We start from the raw sequence: 22,544 nt of genomic DNA on the forward strand, positions 1-22,544 counted from the left end.
AATTCTCATAGCTCAAAACAGACTCACATTTTCTTAGTTTGGGAAGAACGGAAGGCCTTACGCAACCAAGCATCACTGTCTTTTCCTGCTCTGTAGTGTCTGAAATTCCAGCTGTCTGGTTTTGAAGTATGTCTGCCATGCAGGGGGCCAGAACCCCCTGGGAACAGCCAGGTTCCTCTCGGATGTCCCCCACCCTCTGGAGGAACAGGCTGGCTGAAGGTATTGGGAGGAAGTCCAGCCCAACAGACAGCCATTGGCTGTCATCGGGGATCCCAACAAAGGGATGGGAAACAGACACAGTGACCGAGACCAGACCAGGCTGGCAGACACAGAGACATCTCAGTAGCTGGCAGAGCCCAAATCATGTGACCTCCGTGCTAGAGGGGGCCTGGCTAGGATACCGGAGGGCTCCAGTCCTTACACCAGGTGCCAGACAGGGTCTCCAGGATGGGCTCAGCCATGGAAGAAGGGCGACTCCAGATTCAGGCGTGGGCTCGGCAGCCGAGGCCAGGCCCTAGAGTGAGGCAGAACAGCTCAATTTTCCAGAAGTCCAGCCAGCAACAGAGCAGCTCAGGCCAAGTCCCAGAATGGGATGGGGAGGGGAGGCTGAGTTGTCTTAAATCCCTCCTGCCTTGGCCAGGACAAGCGGGTGGAGGCACAGAGCCTCTGGGTGGGGGTCAGAGGACACCTGTCCGACCTGTGGACACTGCGGGCTGCAGCCGCTTGTCCTGTGGCTCTTCTGGCGGTGTGTCCCAGAAGGGCACAACCCCATGGTGTAACCGAACGGAAGAAATAGAGTGGCTTTTTGTGGGTCGTGTGGGTCTGCCGCTCGCGACCCAGAGCAAGTTATTTCCCTTTTCCAGCCCACCTCCCCCAGGACAAGTCCTCTCGGTGGCCAGCAGGGTTGTGAGAGTGAAAATGAAGTTAAATTAGGGAAGTGCCTTGGCTCTGCTGGGTAGCGGGGTTCTCCTGCCCCTGCTTCCTGAGAACAAGGTAGAAGGGGCTAGGACGGGGGCCTTGCCGAGGAGGAGACAGAAGAGATCCCTGATCAAGGATTTGCTTTTGAATTTGTTTTAATTTTTTTTTAAGATTTTATTTATTTATTTGAGAGAGAGACAGTGAGAGAGAGCGTGAGAGGGGAGAGGGTCAGAGGGAGAAGCAGACTCCCCGTGGAGCTGGGAGCCCGATGAAGGACTCGATCCCGGGACTCCAGGATCATGACCTGAGCCAAAGGCAGTCCCTCAACCAACTGAGCCACCCAGGCGCCCTGTTTTAAATTTTTTAATGTCTGTCTTGAACACATATGTTACTTACAGTCAGAAAAAAACAATTATTGTAAAAAAAAAAAAGAGCAAAGTGGTATATGTTTAATAACTTCCTTTTACAAATGTGTTTAGTGATGGGGAGAGAAAGCTCACGATCTCATGCCTGTCGAGTGCCAGGCCGCCCCACCAGCATTTACAGAAGCCATGTCTGTCCGTGTGCCAGCCCCTTCTCTGCCACCCATGCTCTGAGCGCGGCAGAAGGCACCAAGCAAGGGCAGGGTTGGGCAGGTCCACCCCGGGAAGCATCTTCCCTTGAGTGCTGGGAGGCCCTCTCCTCCCACCAAGCAGCAGGCCCACTGCCATCCTCCTCCTTCCCCCGCTGAAACATTGACATGGGCTAGCAGGGCAGCAAGGCGTGGCTCGCTGAAAACTTGACTGGAGATGATACTGGGGCCCAGGACAGCAAGGTCTGGAAGATGCCGACCGTGGAAGCTCACTGTGGGCATGAAAGGATTCGACTCGTGCTGTGTCCCACCTGGTGGCGGGGACAGGGCCTTTGAGGATGGGTAGGTTTGAGACTTGTGCGGCAGAAAGCCTGTGGTCACGGGAGGTAGTGTCGTCCGTTGCTGGGATCAGGCAGGAGGACCGGCCTGGGAGGCAGACCAGAGACTCCTGTGCTCGGGCCGGGCCGGAGGCAAGCCCCAGATGATCCATTTCCACTCTGAGGTTCTGTTGCTGTCTCTCCCGCTGTGCCCCTGATCTGGGGGACGACGTGCTAATCCTAATCCCTCAGCAGCTCGGAGCGCTTGTGCGAGAAGCCTTCTACACATGGTGGATTTTGTTGTGGGCTGAGTGGGCTGCCACTTTGTCCTAGGGAGGAGACAAGCCCCTTCCCCATGTAGTCAGGGAAGAATGAGACCGGCCTGCCCAGACTCTCTGCCCTGTCCCTGTGACTCTGTGCCATTCCCCAGTGACACCCGAGCCAGCAAAGAGAAGGAACAATCAGCCTTTTCTCAGTTTGGGGCGGAAGCCTGTCTTTTCTTGTGAATGTGGCTCGGCACCCACTCCCCATCGGAACACAGGGCACTTGCAGCAGGCCTGGGCTGCTCTGGGCCCTTCCCTGCAGGGCCAGGGTGTGGCCCGGCCAGTAACCGCCGCTGCCGTCCCTGCCTCGCTGTGCCCACAGCTGCAGGTTCCCAGATGGCGGGCAGGCGGGCAGGTGGGCCCCGCATCATGGTGAGGAGCCGGGACTGCGGCTGCACCAGACCAGCTGCAAGTCCCTGGCTCGGACGCCAGGGTCAGTCCTTTGCTCACGAGGAGGGCAGAACGGATCTCCTGGTTTGGTGATGCCGAGCGCGCTGGTGGTCTTAGGAGGAATGGCCTTGTGCGATGTGCAGAGCACACGGCGAGCCTGGTCCGAGAGGGAGGGGAGATTGCTCAGAAGCTGGACTGTCTCTGAGGCACGGGAGCAACGCGGTCCGGTTCATGGGCTCTGGGAGAAGATCCCTGGGACAGGGACAGAGAGGTGATTGAGGGGACAGGCTGGGGGCGGCGTTGGGCCTGTTGAGAGGTCAGAGACGGCTCCTGTGGGCCAGGAGGGCAGAGGCGGGAGAGTTCCAGGTTCGCTCGCCAGGGCCTTTCTTCGCTAACCTCTGCTTCTGTGCTTCTCTGTCCCACAGGCCCCTCCACGCAGCGTCAGGTGCAGAATGGCCCCTCTCCTGAAGAGACGGACATCCAGAGAAGGTAATCCCGCAGCCAGCAGGGCCGGCGGCCCTTCGACTCCCAGAGACAGTCACTGCGGGGGGACAGGCCTGACCAGGGGGACGCGGGAGCCGGGCCTCTGCAGCTTTGCCCGAGTGAGGAAGGGAACGTGAGGTCTCATGGAGACTTCCAGTCTGCGGCACCCCGCGTGCCGGTCCCTCGTACTGAACTCAAGCCTCCCCCGTGTGTCAGGAGGCGGCTGTCACGCTGCGGAGGGGTTCGGTAACATGACCAAGGCCGCGCTGCCGGAGCCGGGCAGACGACGCGCAGGGCTGTCTGCCTGAGGCCTGTGGCCTAGGCTCCGTTCTGTGCTGCCAGACACTCCCTCACTGGACGCCTCGGGCAGGGGCCACGGCCTCAGGAGGATCGTAACCCCAGCCCACTGACCTCGCGGCTGAGACGGGTGGACAGAGGCCGTGAACGCCCCGCGGGGGCTGCCGCTGCTCTCCGACGGCCTGGCCAGGGCTGTGGGGGTGTCCTTGTTTGCCAGCCTGTGGAGCCGGCCGCTCCTGTGGGATGTGGGCCATAGGACGACACCCACCCCCCCTCCAGGGAGTTTCTAAAGCGCCTGAACTGGGAGGAAGGGCCAGTGTCATTGCCCAGGAGTTACAGAAGAGTTCATGGTGGCCAAGGAGGGAGCAGCTGCCCCAGGTCATGTTGCCAGGGAAGGCAGGGCCAGGGAGGGTGCCCGGCCTGCCATCGCCTTGGCAGGGGCTCTGCGTCTCTGAGAGGCTCTGGATCGGGCTCTGTGGGAGCTGTGTCCAGGACCTGGGCCTGGTGCAGGCCTTCCCCACCCAGGTTCTCAGAAGAGGGGCTGAGCCGGGGGCCTGCAGCGAAGCTCGTGTGGAATCCTGGGCTGGGAGTCGGGAGGCCCCGTGCCCACCCCTCGGCTGGCTGGGAGGATCTCCGGGGCCCTCCTGCCTCTAGCCTCTCCCTGACTCTGAGGACTAAAGGCCACGGCTCGATAACCTCTGGGAGCCTGCTGGCTGTGACGGGGTTCTCTGGAACCCTGGGCAGGTTCCTGCTCTAGGCCTGTTTCCTGTTGGAACACGACGGTGGTGTTCTCGCTCCCTCGCCTCAAAGAGATGAGGCAAAGATGGGAATGTGCTTCTGGCTGTCTGCAGGCAGGAGACACTCCTTTTATCAATTCCCACGGGTCTGTTAATTCTGTGGGCCTGTCTTCTAGCCTGGCAGCAGTACAGCACGTTGCCGTTTACGAAGGGCTCTTACGGGTTTGGGCTGGTTTTACTCCTCACCCTGACCTCCCGGGCTTCTGTTACTGGTACCTCACACGAGCCAGGAGAGCAGAAAGGACTTGCCCAAAGTAACGAAAAGTTAAGGCAGAACCAGGACCGGCGGCCCGTCTGGCCCCAACTGCACCCTCTCAGGTCCTGGGGCTGCTTCCACCCCAAGAAGGGCGCGCGTGAGCCCCACCAGACCCAGGAGTCAGAGTAGGCAGCAGGTGGGTCCAAGCAGGTCTCTCGGAAGTGGTTAACCGCTACCCTGCACTACCTCGACCTGCCACCCACGCCCACCCACGCCCACCCACGCCCAGCATTCCCCCAGGCCGCCTGCAGTCCGCTGCCCGTGGGCCGGAGCGCCCCCTGGAGGCCCGGCTCTCAACTGCAGGAGTCAACACCCGGCCCCTGGGCGGGCCGGGATAGGGTGGGGGACCTGCTCCTCTGCGTCCCTCCCTACTTGTCACCTCACACAGAGGGAGGCCCCGGGGAGAGGTGACTTACGTTGATTCCAAGCACCAGAACCTTGTATTCTCTCGCAAACAAGTTCTTAAGTCCACACCTGATTTTTAAGGATTTCCAAGCGCCTTCGTTTTGCTGAGGGCATCTAAGCATGTGGATCCTGCTGGGAAAGTTGGAGTTTGGGGATGTTTCCGCAGTTTGGACAGAAAATCTGGTGCAAGCACTGCTGGGAGCTTTTCAAACACGTTTCGTCCCAGAAAGGTCTTTTCCATTATCTTGTAGGGATCACTCAGAGCCCTTCCAAGAGCTCCCTGGACACGTGTTGTCGCTGCCTCTCCAGAGAAGCAGCTGAGGCCTTGGGAAGGGGGTGACTTGTCGGTGTTCACAAAGCCACCATCCCAAAGCAGGAGCCAGAAAGCTCACTACCTCCCAGTGGTCTTTGCAGTGATGTCGGGTCCCCTCTGGAGGAGGTGCTGTATCATCAGCCTTCCTTGCAGAGGAAAGCAGCCGTATTTTTTCCGTCCTCCACACACTTACCACTTGACAGAGCACTTGCTGAGCAGTGGCTGCGTGCCTGGTGCCCCCACCAGAGACGCACAAGCTCGCTCTGAACCGAGGATACAGCGCGACACGACCTCTCCCGCTCTGCCCGCCGCCCTTCCCGTCTCCCCCGCCAGGCGGAGACCGCTGCTTGCCTCCCAGAGTAGCTGGCCCTGTGCTTCCCGGGCAGAGCAAATTAGAGTGGGTGAACACCGGTTGAAGCCTGGCCACTCTCCAGGGTGTGCGTGACTCCTCGAGCCCCCTTCCGGCCCAGCATCTCAGTCCCAGGTTCCATAGACATATCTGTGCGTCGGTGTCCTCACACGACCTGCCCTTGAGAGCACCGAGGTCACTCTGCCTGAAGGAGCGGGGACGTTTGTGCCCACTGAGGCGCACGTAGCATTGCTCTCTAACGGAGGCCTAGACTGTGGCTGCATCTGGGGTAAAATGAATGAGGACGTGCAGCCTTAGTGTCCGCTTCTCCCAGTAACCAGCAATGCCTAAACTGTTCCGGGAAGCTTAGGTGTAATAAGAATGGGGGCCCCCAAGGTCGGGTCTGCTGAGGCCAGAGGCCCCCAAAACCCAGATGGGCACGTCCAGCCTGGGGAGAAGCTTAGTCACTCAGCCAGATGGTCACCCCAGCCTTTATGAGGGGCTCCCTGTTCAGGGGGTGCCACCAGCCCTTGCCTGTTTGGGGACCTGGAGCCAGTCACATGCCCCGCCTCCTGTGAGTGACGACAGCGAGCCCGGCGGACAGGGCCGGGGCGGACGGGGCGAGCTCACGGCCAAGGCCCCCAGCCCGGGGCGTGCAGCGGCTCTCAGGGAGTGCCAGCGACACCCGACTCTGCAGCCCGCGCTCGGGACACAGAGCCACATTGTTCTCGGCTCCGGGACGTCAGGCCTGCTCTGCTGTTGTTTTCCAGACAAGTGATGGAGCAGCAGCACCAGCAGCAGCGGCAAGAGTCTCTGGAGAGAAGAACCTCGGCCGCAGGTGAGCGCCCCTCTGGGGCCTGCTGCCCGCGCCGTGCCCAGCCCCTTCGCGGGGCACCTCGCGCCCTCTGTGAAGAGCTGCTTGCTGCCTGGGTCTCTGTGACGGTCCCATCCGCTGAAAGCAAGGGGACAAGGGGACAGAGCTGGGGGAGGGGATGAGCTCCGCTCGGCCCGGCCCTTGCCCACTGGCCTCTGGTCCCCCAGCACTGGCTATCCGAGTAGATGCTGCGTGGACACAGGCCGTGGCTCTGGCACCGTGTGGAGGGCTAGGGACACACCGCGCTGAGCCAGGCACACGCGGCCCCGGCCCCAGGGAGCTCAGTGTCCAGTCAGGGGCGCAAACGAGTGGAGCACACTGAGCCGACCCGGCGCCCGCGTGGTGACCGAGTCAGTGCGAGCTGCGAGGCCACGCGGAGGCGGGCCCTGCCTGCCCTGGGAGTCAGAAGCCCTCCGGACAAGGGGCAGGATCGTTCTCACCGTTGACTGGACCCGAGCTCAGGGAGGCCGGAGAAGGCTCCCTGAAGGGGGGCGGTGCCGATGAGTAGGCCCGGGACTCCTCAGGCCACTGGGCGCCTTCAGGTTCTGCGTTTGCGCACTTGCCTCCAGCACCCTGTGCCGGGAGCGTTACCCTGGTTCGCTGACGGGAAGACTGAGCACCAGCCCTGCCCAGTGGCAAGAGCCCCCACTCAGACATGCTGGCCGGTAGCACCTCCTCTCAGCTAGACTTCTGCACCAAGACCCCCCGGGGCCCCTAGTCACACAACACCCCTTCCCGTCGCCCCAGCCAAGCTGGCCTCCTGGCGGCCCCTTCCACGTTGTCCAGTGTCTCTCAGGCACTTCCCACCCTCTTCTGACCCCGACCTCACTCCTCCTTCACCAGACTCAACTCCTGCCCCTCTGTCACCGTCCCAGCGCCGGGCCACTTCCCCAAGGACGTCTGAACGTCTGGCTCTGCTGTTGGAGCCCCTCCCCCACGGGCCCCCGTGTGCCCACCCCAGGAGCCCTGCCGTCCTGCCGCCGTTACAGACGTGCCTCCGTCTGTGGCCGGCTCACTCCTCGCCCGCGAGGCCACGACAGAGAGCCCGTGGCCACTTTCACCAGCACTGGCACCGTGCTGGCCACACGGTGGGGGATCACTGGGTGCTGGGGGGGTGCTGTGTGGATGGTGGGCTGAGGACAGCCCAGGGCTCAGCATGGCTCCCTAACGTATGCCCCACTCTGCCCTGCGGCCTCAGTTACCCGCCACAGCCCCACAGGCCACGGGTCAGTCACAGCTGCCTTTTAAGGGCCAGTGCCTGGGGAGGCGCTGGGTACAGGGAAGGAAAAAGAGATACAATTTGTGCCACCAAAGCACCTCATCTCCCATGGGAAGACCACCATTAGAGCAAGAGAAGGCTGAGCTCAAGGGATGTTGAGTATGTGACACTCTGGGTCCCGCCAAGGCCCAGAATGCTGGGGACACCAGGGTTGGGAGTGATGGACCAGGGCTGGACTCATTCCATGGGGGGCTTCCTGGAAGAAGCACCTTGAGCTTCTCCCTCAGAGGACCAGGCTGCCGTCTCTCCCTCCTTCCAGGGAAGTAGCAGCTGAGAACTGGGGACCGACTAAGCCCCACCCTTGCCTTTCAGGACCCATCCTCCCACCGGGGCACCCCTCATCTGCAGCCAGCGCCCCCCTCTCGTGTAGCGGGCCCCCACCCCCTCCCCCACCCCCCGTCCCGCCTCCCCCCACGGGGTCCACCCCCCCGCCACCACCCCCACTGCCAGCCGGAGGAGCCCAGGGTGCCAGCCACGACGAGAGCTCCGTGTCCGGACTGGCTGCTGCCTTGGCCGGGGCCAAGCTGAGGAGAGTCCAGCGGGTAAGCGTCCATGGGGAGGGTGGGGGGGGGGGGCGGGCGCTGCTTTCTAGCTGCCCAACGGGCAGTGCCTTCCCTCGTCTGCAAGGCACAGGGAAGGTCCCCCCAGCCTGGCCCGTAGCTCCGCCAGCCGGCAAGCAGCAGCCCCGGGCCGGTGGGGAGACTGACACACGGCCACGGATGCAGTTGGCCCAGCAGGCGGCGGGCAGCTGCAGGGCTCAGATTCAGGCCCAGGTGTCCTGGATCTGGGTCCTCCTGCCTCCCACGCCTGCTCTAGAGGCCGGCGGCCTGGAACGGGGAGCAGCCACGGGGCAGTGGAGTGCGGCTAGGGTTCTGGCAATACCTCCGAGACAGAATTTGGCTTCTTTCCCAAGAACTGCCTCCTCCCGGTCACGGCTCACCCACCTTAGCAAGGGCACGGACATGAGTCAGCAGAGCTGGGCAGTGTCTAACTGGGACCAGCCAGTCCCGGGCCCTTGCTGGGCTCTTGTTGGGTCGCCTGTGGGGCGGGGAGATGGGATTCGAGAGCCTCGGGCCTCTTCCAGTGCCACTATCGTAGGAATCCTGTCCACGCTGGCCTGCACCCGTCCCCAGCGACATCCCACCACAGACACCAGCCTAAAACGCTGCATCCTTACCCCTTAGCCAGAAGATGCGTCCGGAGGCTCCAGTCCCAGTGGGACCTCCAAGTCTGACACCAACCGCGCAAGCAGTGGGGGTGGTGGAGGAGGCCTCATGGAAGAAATGAACAAGCTGCTGGCCAAGAGGTGGGTGTTCGGCGCCCCCAGACTCAGCTACTTGGCAGGGATCTCCTGTGCCTCAGTGTCCAATTGCAGCCTTTGCCCGGCCCCAGGGCCCACTGTCACTGGGCTCAGCCAAGCAGGGGACTGTCAGTCAAGCTCCCCTTCTCCAGGGCCCAGCCCCAAGCAGCAAGCCGTGCGGAGTCCTCTCGGCTCTCAGCCCCTCCCCGTCTGGTTCCCACAGCTTCCCTGTACCAGCCTCGCTCCCAGCAGAGGGAAATTCGGAGATCGGTTCCGAGGAAAGAGGCTCATTCCCCACACTTAAGATCCCAACAGAAAAGGGATGTCCCAGAGCCGGCGCGTCCCGGAGTCTCCCACGGCGAATGCAAGCTGCGGGGCCGGTCCCGTGGGGGCGCTCGTGGGGGGCCGGGGAAGGGCCTTCTGAAGTGGCAGGAGCCCAGAGGACAGCACCCTGGGAGATGGAACAGGAGTTCCGTCCACGTGCTGGCTGGCTGCCGGGGCCCAGGGCCGCTCAGCCCTTCTCCGCCACACCAGCAGGCGCGCTTCCGGCCAGCAGCCTGTCACCGTGCCTCACAGTCGCTCCCCCGCTGATGCGACGACCGAGGGGCCCGGTGGCTCCTTCTCAGAGGGGCTGCGGAGCTTGGCTGTCCCTCGTAAGCATGGCGCGCCGGCGGCAGTGTGCTGGCACAGGTTGCCGGCGCCGTGGCTCCCCAGGCCTATCGGAACGCTCCTTCTTGTGCACAGCCGCACCCGGGCCTCACTCTGACTGTGACACCCACCCCCCCCCACCTCCTCTCAGTCTCTGGCTGCTTCCCTGCCCTCAAGTGGGCTTGCCCTGCGTGAGAACCGGACAGCGGGGCAGCCCCTTGTTAAGTGTACACAGCTCTGTGAGAATGACGGGAACCCAGGCTCCCGGAGGGCAGGCGCTTGGCCTGGTGCTTTGCAGCAGGGGCAGTGCCAACGGTTCCTGCCCAGGGCCCCTGCACACATGGCCGGGGACAGCAGAGGGAACCCGCTGGGAGTGGCAAAGGGAGCCGTGAGGTTGACCCATGGCACACGTAGGTAACCAAGAGCAGGGACAGACTGTGAGCAATTGTCACACAACAGAGTGGAGGCTCGCAGGGCGTTGGGGCTACATGCCAGTGCAAGCCATTCCCTGGGGAAAGCCAGGAGGCCTTCACAGAGGAGGTTCCACACAAGCACAGCCGGGAAGGAAGCGAACACTTGTCCAGGCCGAGGCGAGTGGGCAGTATTACAGTACTGGGAAGGCTGAGAAAGCCACTGGGCCTAGAGCCCAGGGCGTGGAGGAGAGTGACCGCAGATCAGGCTGCAGGAGATAGCCTCGTTCGCAGGCATGGCAGGTTCCATCTCCCAGAGGAGAGCAGGGCCTTGTGTAAAAGTAGATTTGGGGGGGGGTGGTGTTCCTTGGGGTTTTTTTTTTAAGATTTTATTTACTTATTTGACAGAGAGAGAGAGACCACAAGTAGGCAGAGAGGCAGGCAGAGAAAGGGGGAAGCAGGCTCTCCGCTGAGCATCGGGCTCAATCCCAGGACCCTGAGATCATGACCTGAGACGAAGACAGCGGCTTTAACCCACTGAGCCACCCAGATGCCCCTAAAAGTAGATGTTTCTCGAAAAGAAAATATTCACACTTTGCCCAAGTCCATCACATTTCCCCCAGTGCGTCAACAGTAACAACTAGGCCTAGATGGTTCAGACCAAATGCAAAGGAAGTTCCTGAGGACTGGCAAAGGTCAGTCTCACCAGAAGACGGTGAGACGCCCAGAGGCTGGCGGGACAGTCAAGGCCCGGCCAAGAACAAGCCTGAGTGCACCCTGCCCACAAGGGTTCAGCAAGTCAGTCTTTGAAGCACGGAATTTCTGCCACTCCCTCGGGGGGCTGCAGTGAGGTCTGTCTCCCAGCAGCGGGGTATAGGTGGGAAAGTCATCGTGGCCAAGAGCTGTGTGCCGGGCCCTCCCGGGACTGCCGTGCCTGCCTGCTCTGTATCTTTAGAAAATTAAAGGTTGGCTGTGGGTGGGGACACAGTGTTACAGAGCAAAGTGGCAGTGGGGAGCCCATCTGGTGGCTGCTGTTGTCCAGGAAGAGGTACTGCTGGCTGGCGCTAGGCAACCAAAGGTAAGACAGGAGGACAGATTTGAAATACAAGGCAGAGGCAGGTAGCTCTACTCTTTTTTTTGTCTTTAAGATTTTTATTTATTGGGAGAGAGAGCAAACATGAGTGGGGGCAGAGAGGGGGGTCAAAGGAAGAGGGAGAAGCTGACTCCCCACCGAATGGGGAACCCGGCGTGGGACTCGATCCCCGGACCCAGAGATCATGACCTGAGCCGAAGGCAGACACTTCACCGACTGAGCCATCCGGGCGCCCCAGAATTGGCTTCCTTCTTGTGAGGAAGAGGTTGGTGGGGAGGCATCCCCCGGTTTCTAGGCAGAACAGCTCCCTGCGGGCCTGTCCCTCGGCTGTGACAGCCTCGCCTCCTGAGTTCCACGTGCTGCGTGCTCCGGCAGCTTCTTGAGCCCGAGCCGCCTGTCTTGGGGGAAACTAAGGCCCTGTAGGTACGGGAGTCAGCCAGATGGGGATAACCACTGAGGCTGAGACATAGGGGCGGGCTTCAGAGGCTGAGAGATGGCGTCCAGGCAAGTGGGGAGCAGGCAGACGGACCAGAGGACCTCAGTCCCAGCTCTCCGGGGTCCCCCCCTTTCTGAGCAGGGCGGCCTCACAGAGGTTTTCCAGAGCGGGGAGGGTGTGGCTATAGGACTAAGTTCCGAGGTTTCTCTCCTTCCCAGAAGGGTGTGGGGTTCCCCTACCTAAGCCAGTCAACCTGAAGACACAATGCTCCCCTGGCGCTGACCTGTGACCGGGGCCGCCTCTCCTGGTCCCTGTGGCCTGGCCTTGAGTGTCCTGGGAGCATAGCTGCCGCGTGGCCAAACGCAGGCCCCCAGGGAGCCTGAACAGGGTGCAAACCAACTTCTTCCCACCCTCAGGTGCTGTAAACAGACGTAGGAATGTCCCCTGGGCCCTGTTCTCCCTGCCCAGGCCCGTTTTGTGCCCAGGGTCATGGGACGAGCACAAAGGCCCAGACACTCCCCCGGGCATCATCATGGCCGCTGGAACATTTGCCTCCTTCACACCAAAGCGGGGTCAGATCCCCACCACAGGTTCCTCCGAGGACCAGGCTGTGTCTGGCAGAGGCATCTGGGTCCGCGTGAGAACCTTCCGGAGCTGATTTGCACCTTCTTCCTCCTTGTGTCAGGAGAAAAGCAGCCTCCCAAACAGACAGGCCGGCGGATAGAAAGGATGATGAAAGCCAAGCGGTGAGCAGACCCCAGCCCTCGCCGCCCCGGGTGCCTGCCGGCGGGAGACACCAGGCCTTTGGGGCACACACATGCGCCCAGCTTGGACATACCTGTGACAGAAGCTTCACCCGGAGGTTCACAGGAGGGACAGGAGAGTTTGGGGGGACCGGGGAGCAGAAGGTCCCCAGAGCTCGGGCCGCGCCTGTTCTCCTGCGGGCCAGCTGTGTGAGCTGCCGGGGACTCCCTAATGGGCAGGGCTTGCTGCCGGCCACTGAGAAGGTCTGCCCCGCTCTGCAGGAGCCCACGTCTCCCCCCACAGCCTGGTCCCTCCCCGCCCACCCCGGGGCTAGCCCTCTCCCCACCAAGGTGGCGGGTTTGTGCCTATTAATGGCGGTGCTCATTGGCTGATTCATTTTTTTTTTTAAGATTTTATTTATTTATTTGACAGACAGAGATCACAATCAGGCAGAGAGAGAGGAAGGGAAGCAGGCTCCCCGCTGAGCAGAGAGCCCGATGCGGGGCTCTATCCCAGGACCCTGGGATCATGACCTGAGCCGAAGGCAGAGGCTTTAACCCACTGAGCCACCCAGGCGCCCTGTCTGGCTGATTCTTAAGGCAATACATGCTCCTTAGAAAACGTGAGGAGCAGACGCTCCCCTGAGGCCTGGACAGAGCACCCTGCCCTTGCCCCGACAGCCTTCCTAAGCAGAGTGTGAGGGCAGAGCTGTTCTTTCCCATTTCAGGAAGAGCCGAGCACCTCTCCATCCCCGGGGACCCGAGCAGCCAGCCAGCCACCTAACTCCTCAGGTAAGGCACCCTGTCCCGCCCTGTGACACGCATGAGGTTGTGGAGCAGGAGGGGCCCCCCGAAGTGGGTCTCCCTGACACCTTCTGGAAGCCCTGAGCCTCCAGGAGGAGCCACGGCAGGTGCAGCTGTGGCTTCCACGCTGAGCTGGAGCAGGTGCGGGTGTGGCCACCTGGGCTGACGGCCCAAGGACATCAGAGCCGGCTGGCCCGTCACCCCCACTGCAGCCCTCTCTTGTCCCGCAGCGGAGAGGAGGCGGTGGCATCAGGGACGCAGGCTCCTGGCCTCGGGCCAGGCCTCTGAGGGGGGTGCGGACCTGTCTCGCTCATTGTGGTGCTCAGAGGAAGGGTGCCCGGTGATGCTTGCAGAGTAGTGGGAGACGGAGACCCACGTGGGAGCTCGTGGAGGCAGGGGTGACAGGAGAACACCGCAAGGCCACAAGTGGGGAGGGGCCGCTGCGCTCGGGCTCCCGCTGGTTCAGCGCACTGTGTGCGGCATCTGCTCTGAGCCCGGCCGGTGCTCCGCAGCGAGGCAGAGAGGGCAGGCCGGCCCGCGCCCCACAGCGGAGGGCTGCTCATGGGCTGGTGTGGCTGCCTCCCCCGGGACACTGCCCTCCGGGCCCTCTTCGCCTCAGAGCTGCCGCCGGGGGTTCATGATCCTGTGCACGCCTCCCTGTCCCACGTCCCTGCCCCAGGGAAGGGTTCTGTGTTTCCCAGTTAGAAGGTGACGCATTTTGCTCAAGGCCACACGCCTGGAGCCTGGATGTGGTCCCACCTTCCGTGCGTGCAGGCTGAGCGTGCACCCCCCCGTGTGGCCTTGGGGAGACCCTCCTCAGACCCACAGCGGGCCTCCCTGCGGCCCCTCGGGGTTTTCCTTCTGTCTCTCTGCTCACCTGCAAAGCCAGGGAGTTCAGTTGAGTCCAACAGCTCTCTTGAAGTAAAATGAAATACTAATCCGGCACCACTTAGAAGATGGAAGGAGCAGCAGCTTTCAGGGCCTGCGCAGGAGGGGAGTGTGGGGCACAGGGCGTGGAGCAGGTGTCCGTGCGGGGCCCGCAGGCCGCCCCGAGAGATGCCAGGCCCAGCGCTTCCTCCGCCCCACTTGGCCCTTTGCTGGAGTCTCAGGTCGACCCCAGAGGTCACGGTTAAGAGGCTCCCCGACCACAGGGCTCACACTCCCAAGAAGAGACCCAACCAGGGTGAGAGGACTCAGAGCCAGGCCGCAACCAGGTGGAGGGACTGGGAGCTGTGTCCTGAGCGGGGAGACACAGGGTGACAGCAGGGCCCTCCGCAACCCTGCAAGGGCCGCCTGGCCCTAAGGGAGGCCGGGAGCAGAGAGCCAGGTTTCCAGCTCCACCCAAAGCCGACCTTCCCGACGGGGCAGCTCTGCGCCCTCAGATGTGGGGGGCCTCCGGCGGCCTGGGGTGCGGTGGGGGGTGGCCGCCGAGAGTCCTCCCAGCTCTGAGGCTCTCCGTCCACTGTGTGGATTGACAGAGGCTGGCCGGAAGCCCTGGGAGCGGAGCAACTCGGTGGAGAAACCCGTGTCCTCGTTACTGTCCAGGTGAGCGGCCCCAGGAAGGCGTTGCTGCGAGTCCGGTGGGGCCGAGGCGGGCGATGGGGCGATTCACATGTCTGTTTCATTCCGTGCCCTAGAACCCCGTCTGTGGCCAAGAGCCCCGAAGCTAAGAGCCCCCTTCAGGCGCAGCCTCACGCTAGGTACCGAACAGCCCCACCTCGGGGGCCTCCTCTGTCCCTGCCTGTGACTAACACTCCCAAACCCGCCCCGTGTCCTGTCACCTAACAACTTGCTCTGGGAAAGGGTGGCCTGTTCCTTCAGACCTGGGGCAGGCAGGGCTGGAGGGACGGCAGGGGCCGTGCAGACCTGCTCCTGGCTGTCCCCTCCCGGAGGGAGACACCGGGGCCCGGGGGCGCGGTGAAGTGAGGCTGGCATCGAAGCTGGGCTCCGGGCTCACCAACCGACTTCCAGCAAGCCGAGTGGCCTCTCCCAGCCTCCGCTCCTCCCCCGCCCCATAAAGAGGCCTGTTAACCCCTGCGTCCTGCGACAGCTGTGTGGTGGCAGCCGCTGGACACGGGATGTGCTCACCGGCCACAGCCGTGTGCCGCCGCGCAGCTGATCCCGGTCGGGCTTCCCCCACCACCACCTCCCCCCGCCCCCAGCACACACAGCCGCCTTCCCCCAGAAGAACCACGTCTCCCTGACTGCATTCTCCAACCAAAAGCTGGCATGATAGCAGGGTGAAATATTCAAAACGGAGGGGCCCCAGAAGTGAGAGGCGGACACCCACACGGTCACGCAGTCCAAGTGTGGCCTCAGGTTGCCGGTCCCTGGAGCCCGTGCCGGGACAGGCCTCCACTGCCGCGCCCAGGCTGCACGGGGTCGCCCTGCCACAGAGCGGGCCGCCGGGGGGCCGGGTCTTGCAGAGGCCGGCAGGGCTCTCGGGGAGCTCCGGCCGGCTCTGGCAGGAACGGGGATGACAGGTGCCAGGCATCAGGAAAGGGCTCTCAGTGGTCAGCCAAGTTCCGGGCTGGGTCCAGCGGGTCCCTGCCAGCAAGGAGCTCATTTTCTCTCCGGAGGCCTGTGCACAAGGCAGCCGCGGCTGCCCACAAGGCGCTGTGCGGAAGACAGGGGGGCATGGCAGACCGTGCTGGGGACAGACGCGCTTTAGCACGGGGGCTGGGGCAGGCCTCTCAGAGCAGCATTGGAGTTGACCCAGCTGAGGAGAGCCTGCCCTTGCAGAGAGCGGGGACAGCCTTCCAAGCTGGAGATGGTAAGTGCTGAGGTCCTGTGACCAACCTGCCAGCTCACAGGACAGCCAGCCTCCAGGGGGGCTGGCAGGGGGCGCAGGTGGGGAAGGCTGAGGGAGGTGAGCTCCGAGGGGGCACAAGGGGTCACGCGGCTGGAAGGCTGGGTTTCCTTGTGTGTGCGGGAGGCCTGGTCCTCGAGCTGTAGGCACAGCGCGCCGTGGGGAACCAGCACTTTCCCCCTGGCTGTGAAGGGGCAGAGGGACAGGCAGGGGGCAGGAGCCCAGCAAGGCCCCAGGAGGCAGGAGGTGGGAGGCGCCCAGGCCGCTGGGGCTGCACCGCAGCGGACCCAGCACTTACCGCAGGTGCAGCGCGGATGGGCAGTCAGCTGTCCCTGGCCCCGGCAAGGACACTGTCCGAGGCTGTTCCGCCTCAGGCTGGGGCTCTGCACCCCTGAGACCCTCCACCCCCGAGACCAGTCTGTCCTCTGGTTTCACAGAGGGCTCTGAAGGGGGCGTATGGCCACAGTCCGTCCGGGGGGGGGGGGTTGGTGCACGTGGGGGAACTGAGGCCCCGAGAGGTGAAGCAGTTTGCCCAGGTGGCCCGGGAGATTGCTGCTGGGACAGACACTGTGCCCGCAGGTCGGATGTGTGGGGCCGGGGTCTCAGGCTGCACTTCGTTCCTGTCAGGATCCAAAGCGAGGCTCCTTCTAAACCGCACTGGGCCTCCTTCTTGAGTCCAGCCAGGCGGGGGGGCAGGGGCATGCTGTTTGCTTTTTTTTTTTTTCAAGATTTTATATATTTATGAGAAATAGGGAGCGGGGGAGGGAGAAGCAGGCTCCCCGCTGAGCAGGGAACCCATGTGAGGCTCGATCCCAGGACCCCGGGATCATGACCTGAGCTAAGGCAGACGCTTAACCCACTGAGCCACCCAGGCGCCCCTGCTTTTTTAACTCCTGCTTGGGCATTGGACCACTAAACTTGACTTGCTCAGGGGATCGTTTTCCCAGCTCTATTAAGGTCTGACATCGAACGCTGTCCGAGTTTGCGTGCCGATCCACGAGCATGCAGCGAGGTGTTCCCCGAGGTCAGGTTAGCTGACACAGCTGCCGCCTCAGTTTCCAGATCCGCTGGCTTAGCAGCTGTCGGGTGCATGACACCGTGTGCCTCCCTGTAGACCCCACAGCGCACGGGAGACCCCAGATCTCCCTCGTCTCCCCACACGCCGAGCTGTGTGCTCTTTGAGCTCCCCCACTGCCCCCCAGCTCCGGGCCGCCAGCCACTGCTTATGTTTCTGGGTGTTTGGCCTCGTGCGATGGCACACGTCAGCGGGACCACGCTGTGCTTGTCTCTCTGCCCCACCGGTTTCTCTCTGCGTCGCGCCCTAGGGTCACCCTGTTGTTGGGGCTGGCGGGCCCGTGTGCGTGCCGCGTCTTCCTCATCCGTCCGTCCGCCAGCAGACGCCTGGGTGGTTTCCACGTGGAGGCTCCTGTCAGTCGTGCGGCCGTGACTGGGGTGGGGGGCCCTGTCTTCAGGACGGCGGTCTCCTTCCCTTCAGACATGCGCCCAGAAGCAGCCCTGGTCTGACTTGTCGGGGCCCTCACCCTGCTGCCCGCAGCGGTCAGGCCTGCTCTCGCCCTAGACACCGGCCCCTGCAGCCGGGCCGGCCCTACCAGGTGGCGTGTGTGTCCGCCGTCCTTCACCCCGAGGGACAAAACATTTCCCCAGAGCCGCAGGCCCAGACCGCCATTCTTCCCCGCCGGGGGATGCGGGGATCCTGGCAGTGGACCCTTCCGCACGGGTTTAAAAGACTGAGTGGTCAGAGGGGCATTTTGTTAGGATTTTCCAGGGACGGTTCATGTATGAGACATTGAAGAGCAAACTCGCTAACCGCAGTTCAGTGACTTTTCAAAAAGTACAGTCCATGCCTCAAAAGAGCAAAACCACCTCCAAGGATGTTTCCTGAAAAGAGTTACACACTAGGACCGGTTACCACCAGTGGATGCCTTTAGGAGGATGCCTTTTGCAATTGTACTTAATGCTGTCATCACGAGCTTTCCCTAAGCTTCAGGTTAGCCAGGAGCCCAGATCCCTCACCGAGGAGTAGCGGGTGTCTCTTTCCAGAGGGGGTGGCGTGTGACCTGCATTGCCACATCTGTGTACGAGCTCTAAGAGCAGAAACAGCCTGTCCGTAGCCCGGAGTTGGGAAGAACGGTCACAGGACCCACGAGACCCTCTTGAGGTGGAAACGAGCCGTTAGAATCCTTTTAGAGTAGCTCCAGAGTGGCCAGAGGTCAAAGCAAAAAGCATTTGAAAGACGATGGGAAGAGGGCCATGCTTGGCCCCGGGGTCCTCGGCCCTGCGCTTGGAGGCTGTCCCACACAGCCTGCTTTCCCACACTGTCCCCACGAGGTGGGCAGGCCCTGCCGCCCGTCTTACCGCGCTCTGCCGTCCTCTCCAGGATGAAGCCGGTGGGGAGCGTGAATGATGTGGCCCTGGATGCCTTAGACTTGGACCGGATGAAACAGGTAAGCGTGACCTTTCCTGCGTGGCCATGAAGGAGCCAGTGGCTGGGACCCTCTCGGGTCCATGCAGTGAGGCAGGCTCCGCAGAGCGGCTGCAAGTCTGTCAGGGCGCCAGCAGAGGAGGAAGGGGGCGCCCACGCTCAGCACTGGGCCCGCAACCCCGTCATCACCAGAAAAGCACCCTTGTCCTGGACTCTCCAGCCTGCTCTAGGGCTCCCCCCACCCCTGGGGCCACCCCTGGTTTCTGCAGGACTGGGGGGGTCCCATTTAAATTCTCTCCAACCTTGCCCTGTGGGGACACACGGCCCCTGGCAAAGCCAGCTTCCCCCACTCTGCTCCCTACAGGAGATCCTCGAGGAGGTGGTCCGAGAGCTCCACAAAGTGAAGGAGGAAATCATCGATGGTGAGTGGTGGGTCTGCCCTGGGCATTACCCAGGGTCCCCGGGGAGCAGCAGGGCGGCCTGTCCCCCAGGGATATAACGCAGCAGAGCTGTGGTGTGGCCCAGCCAGAGCGTCCTGGGCCCGAGGCCTGCTGATCCACGCTCACAGTCCCATTGCCCTCCTGACCCCCACGTCACCCCATTCTCCAGCCCGGCAAACTGAGCAAACTCAGTTAAGTGACTTGTCTAAGATACCCACCTCCCTGGCGGGGTGGCAGCTAGATCTGCGCTCACCCGGCTTCCTGCCTGGGGTAAACGTGTGAATGTGGGCAAGGGGAGAGGGGTCCGAGAATGCTTTCCAGAGCGAGACCGTGGAAGCCACCTGAACAGTCGTGTCCCTCGTCTCCCTGTCTGTGCACTCAGACTGCTGCCTGTGATCACCGGGTTTGGGCTAAGGCGGCAGCTGCCTCCCCCTGGGGGGGCAGGGGGGCAGGGGGGCAGGGAGGTGTTGCGGGACCAAGAAGCCACAGCACTGCCCGTGGGTCTGACGCAGTCTCCAGCTGGCTGGGCCCCGTGCTGGGGGGGCAGGCATGTGTTATCCCGAACCAAGAGCCTCTGGCTGCAGGGGTCAGGGCCCTGATCACATCCGTCCTTCCGGTTCCTGCCGGAGCCTTTGATACAGGGGCTCAGGTCTGGAGCCAGAAGAAAAGGAGACATTTAGGGAGTTGCAGACCGGCCCGCCCCGCCTCCCTTCGCCACTGGAGGCTAGGCCTGGCCCCCGTGGCAGCAGTGGGGTACGTGGGCCAGAGAGGGCTCCGTGAACTAAAAAAGGGTGGGTGCTGTGAAGACAGAGGCGGCCTGCCAGGATGGGGGCCCACCAAGGGGCAGGCAACCCTGAACCCCAGCCCAGAGCTAGGACCAGGCCACGCCCTGTCCTTGCCCCAGCAGAGCACGCTCCCTTCCTGTTTGTCCGCCCACGCCCCCCACGGGCCCCCGCCGGCCAGATAAGGGAGTTAATGAATGAAGAACAAGGCCAGGCCCGGAGCCAGAGCCGAGACACAGGCCAACCATTAACTCCGCTTTATTGCTGGGGGCCCCAGGGCCAGAGCCGGTGTGCACCGCGGGTGCACCGCCAGCCTGTCTGCAGGGACGGAGACCGCGGGAGGCTGTGGGAAACGGGGCCTCGGCCCCTACTCGGGTCTGCAGGAGGCAGGGTGGCCTCTGGGTGGGTCCTGCCTGTGGCCGATGGGCGTGTGGGAAAGCGCAAGCAACGTGGCTCTTCTCGGAAGCCCTGCTGGCAGCTAAGCGCCCAGTACTCCGCTATTTCAGCTCCAGGCCCCAATCTCGGGGACAGGACGAAGCTGGGGAGAAAAGCCAGAGGCTTTAAGCCTCTGCCTCGTGACCTCTGGGAGCCCAGCTCAGGCTCTCAGAGGACTGAGCAGGGCAGACAGCAAGCAGGCCTTGTCCCCACCGCCCTGAGCCGCCCTGTCCTGTCCTGTCCCCCAGCCATCCGGCAGGAGCTGAGCGGGATCAGCACCTCCTAGGGCCCCTGGCCCCTGCCGCCACCGCCCGAGACCACAGGCCCACTGCCGGCGGGGGACAGCGAGGAGCCCGGCCGGCCCCAGGCCTGCAGCACACGCAAGCACGCACTGAAGCCGGGACGTGCTCCATTCAAACGTCTTAACCTGTGATAAAATATTAAAATGAGGAAACAAGTTCAATTTCTGGATTTTTTTAGATTCTACCTGACACAGAACACCAGGTCTACTCGCCTTTTTTGTATTTTATATTTGCCTATTTAAGTGTACATTTCTTTTGGTTTATAGAGGACCCCCCCGAATCACGCGCTTCACTAGACGGTTTCCGAGTTTTCTCCTAGGTGATGCTCTTAGCAGCTTGGCTGGCAGGGGCGAGCGGTCCCCAGCGTCGTGGTGGTCAAGTCTGTCCACGCACCACGGTATCTGTATCCACGTGGTAATAAACGCTTTCTGTCCACACGCCCGGCTCCGGCTCAGTCTGTCGCGCCAGCTCTGGGCCACTCCGTGCTGAGGATACCCCTCTGGGTAACGGCCCACCAACATCGTGGCCCGGAGCCGCAGGAACGAAGTGGCCACCTTGGTGGGCAGCTGGGCTGGAAGCAGATGGGGGAAGGTGGGAGCAAGAGCGGGGGCCACTCGGCTTCCGGCCAGGGCTCCTGGTGAGGGCCACCACTACGGCCGCCCCCCCGCCCCAGATGGGCCTGCGTGCCGCCCACACCCGGAGCATGGGAGCGGCTGGCTCCACTCTGAGCACGGTTCAGGGAGCGACGGCCTGGGCTTAGCAAGGCAGCAGGGGTGACAGGCTGCGTCGTCCAGAAAGAACCGAGGCCCTACCCTACACCCCCACCGAATGCACATCCCAGCACTTCTCAGTGTGAGCGCCCTTTGGAGGCCAAGAGCATCTGCCCACTGGATGAGGAGGAGGAGGGGCCCAGCCAGCAGGCAGGCCTGCAAAAGCGGTACCATCTCCCGGCCCCCAGGGACACAGCAGTTTGCCCAGCTGTCCTGGGGTGGCGGGCTGGGGGTGGGGGGGCTCCTCAGGGAGAGGGGGATGAGGCTGGGGGCCTCAGTCTGATGACGGGACTGCTGTTTTCTGGACACCCCAACTGATCGAGTACTCCAAACAACCTGAAAGACAGAGTACGACGGTTCTGCCTGTTGGGGTGAGCAGCCGGGGGCCTCCTCTCAGAGTGGCTGCCCCCCCCCCACCCCCGGCCAGCAGAGACTCTAACCCAGGGCATCAGATTCCCTGCCAAGGCCCAGGAATCCTAACCTCTAGGGGCGGGGGTGCGGGGAGCTGGCAGGTCATGACTGAGCTCACCCAGTCCCTGGGGAGCCTCCTCCCCAGCACAACCCTGCAGGTGGGTGTGCCGGCAGCCCCAAGGGAGCCCCCAGGCCGGCCGCTGGAGGAGCTGTGCTCTTGGGTCCCCCGAGTCAGGCCCACCTGTTTGCACGGGGAGAGACCACCGGTCCACCCAGGCTAAGTACTCCAGCCAAGCTGCGCGTGCCTCACACAGCAGGCCCTGGGGCCGGTGCCTCTTCCCAGGGCCATCTCAACGTCGAGGGGCGGGGGTGGGCGTGCGTGTGTGTGTGTGTGTGTGTGTGTCTGGCATCACAGGCCACACCCAGCCCCCCAGCACCCACCCACCCCACCCCACCCCACCCCACCCCACCCCACCCCCGCCCCGGCAGAAGTCTGTGCTCAGCTCCTACAGGGACCCAGGGACGCAGGGCAGCAGCAACTTGCCTCCTCCCGTCCTCCCTCTCCTGGGTCAGTTATCACAGCCCTGCTCCACCCACCCAGAGGGTGGTCCTCTGCCCCCAAAGCCTCAGGGGCCACGCCTGTGCAGGGGCCCCAGGCACCCCTCCTGCGGCCTGCCTGCCTGCCAGCCTCTAGACCAGGACCCCGCCCTAACCCACACCACCCCTCACGCCCCCTAGGCTTCAGCCATGCCCCCACCAGTCAGGATGGGGTCATTACCAAGGACATCAGCCCCCTGCCCCCGGAGCTGCAGGTCCCTCAGCCAGTCCGTCTGTCCAGCCACCCGTCTACCTCCGTCCATCTGGCCTGCAGCACCCACTCCCAAAGATCTCTTCTGGGGGAGCTGGGCAGGGAGAGACCACCCTCGGGGGTTCAGAGAGGGCTCCCCTCAGGCCAAGGCCTCAGGGTGGAGTGGGGGCAGGGGCATGGCTGAGAGGCGGCGGCGTCCTCAGCACTCAGCCAGGCTGGAGAGCAGGGAAGGCTGCGCTCGGAGGGCTTCAGAGCCCCAGGGACTTGGGACAAAGACACAGAGGATGATGGGACACCCCAGGGCATGCAGGGGCCAGCCACCAAGGCACCACCCCCCA

At 63.0% G+C, this 22,544-nt stretch overlaps 1 protein-coding gene across 2 annotated transcripts in view; it reads left to right on the forward strand.

Annotated features, from left to right (window-relative positions):
- Positions 1–20,654, forward strand: part of EVL (Enah/Vasp-like) — a 146,133-nt gene extending 125,479 nt beyond the window's left edge. For both annotated transcript variants that reach the window (XM_080807647.1, XM_080807646.1), the window contains exons 4-14: positions 2,945–3,008; positions 6,190–6,257; positions 7,885–8,114; positions 8,757–8,878; positions 12,145–12,205; positions 12,931–12,994; positions 14,485–14,551; positions 14,644–14,706; positions 18,214–18,280; positions 18,623–18,680; positions 20,164–20,654. In XM_080807647.1, the coding sequence (XP_080663773.1) occupies positions 2,945–3,008; positions 6,190–6,257; positions 7,885–8,114; positions 8,757–8,878; positions 12,145–12,205; positions 12,931–12,994; positions 14,485–14,551; positions 14,644–14,706; positions 18,214–18,280; positions 18,623–18,680; positions 20,164–20,201 (902 nt within the window). In that variant the 3' untranslated portion in view covers positions 20,202–20,654. The remainder of the gene's footprint in view (positions 1–2,944; positions 3,009–6,189; positions 6,258–7,884; positions 8,115–8,756; positions 8,879–12,144; positions 12,206–12,930; positions 12,995–14,484; positions 14,552–14,643; positions 14,707–18,213; positions 18,281–18,622; positions 18,681–20,163) is intronic.
- The last annotated feature ends 1,890 nt before the right edge of the window (positions 20,655–22,544 follow it).

Source organism: Martes martes (assembly GCF_963455335.1).
Source record: "Martes martes genome assembly, chromosome: 7".
Lineage (NCBI taxonomy): Eukaryota > Metazoa > Chordata > Mammalia > Carnivora > Mustelidae > Martes > Martes martes.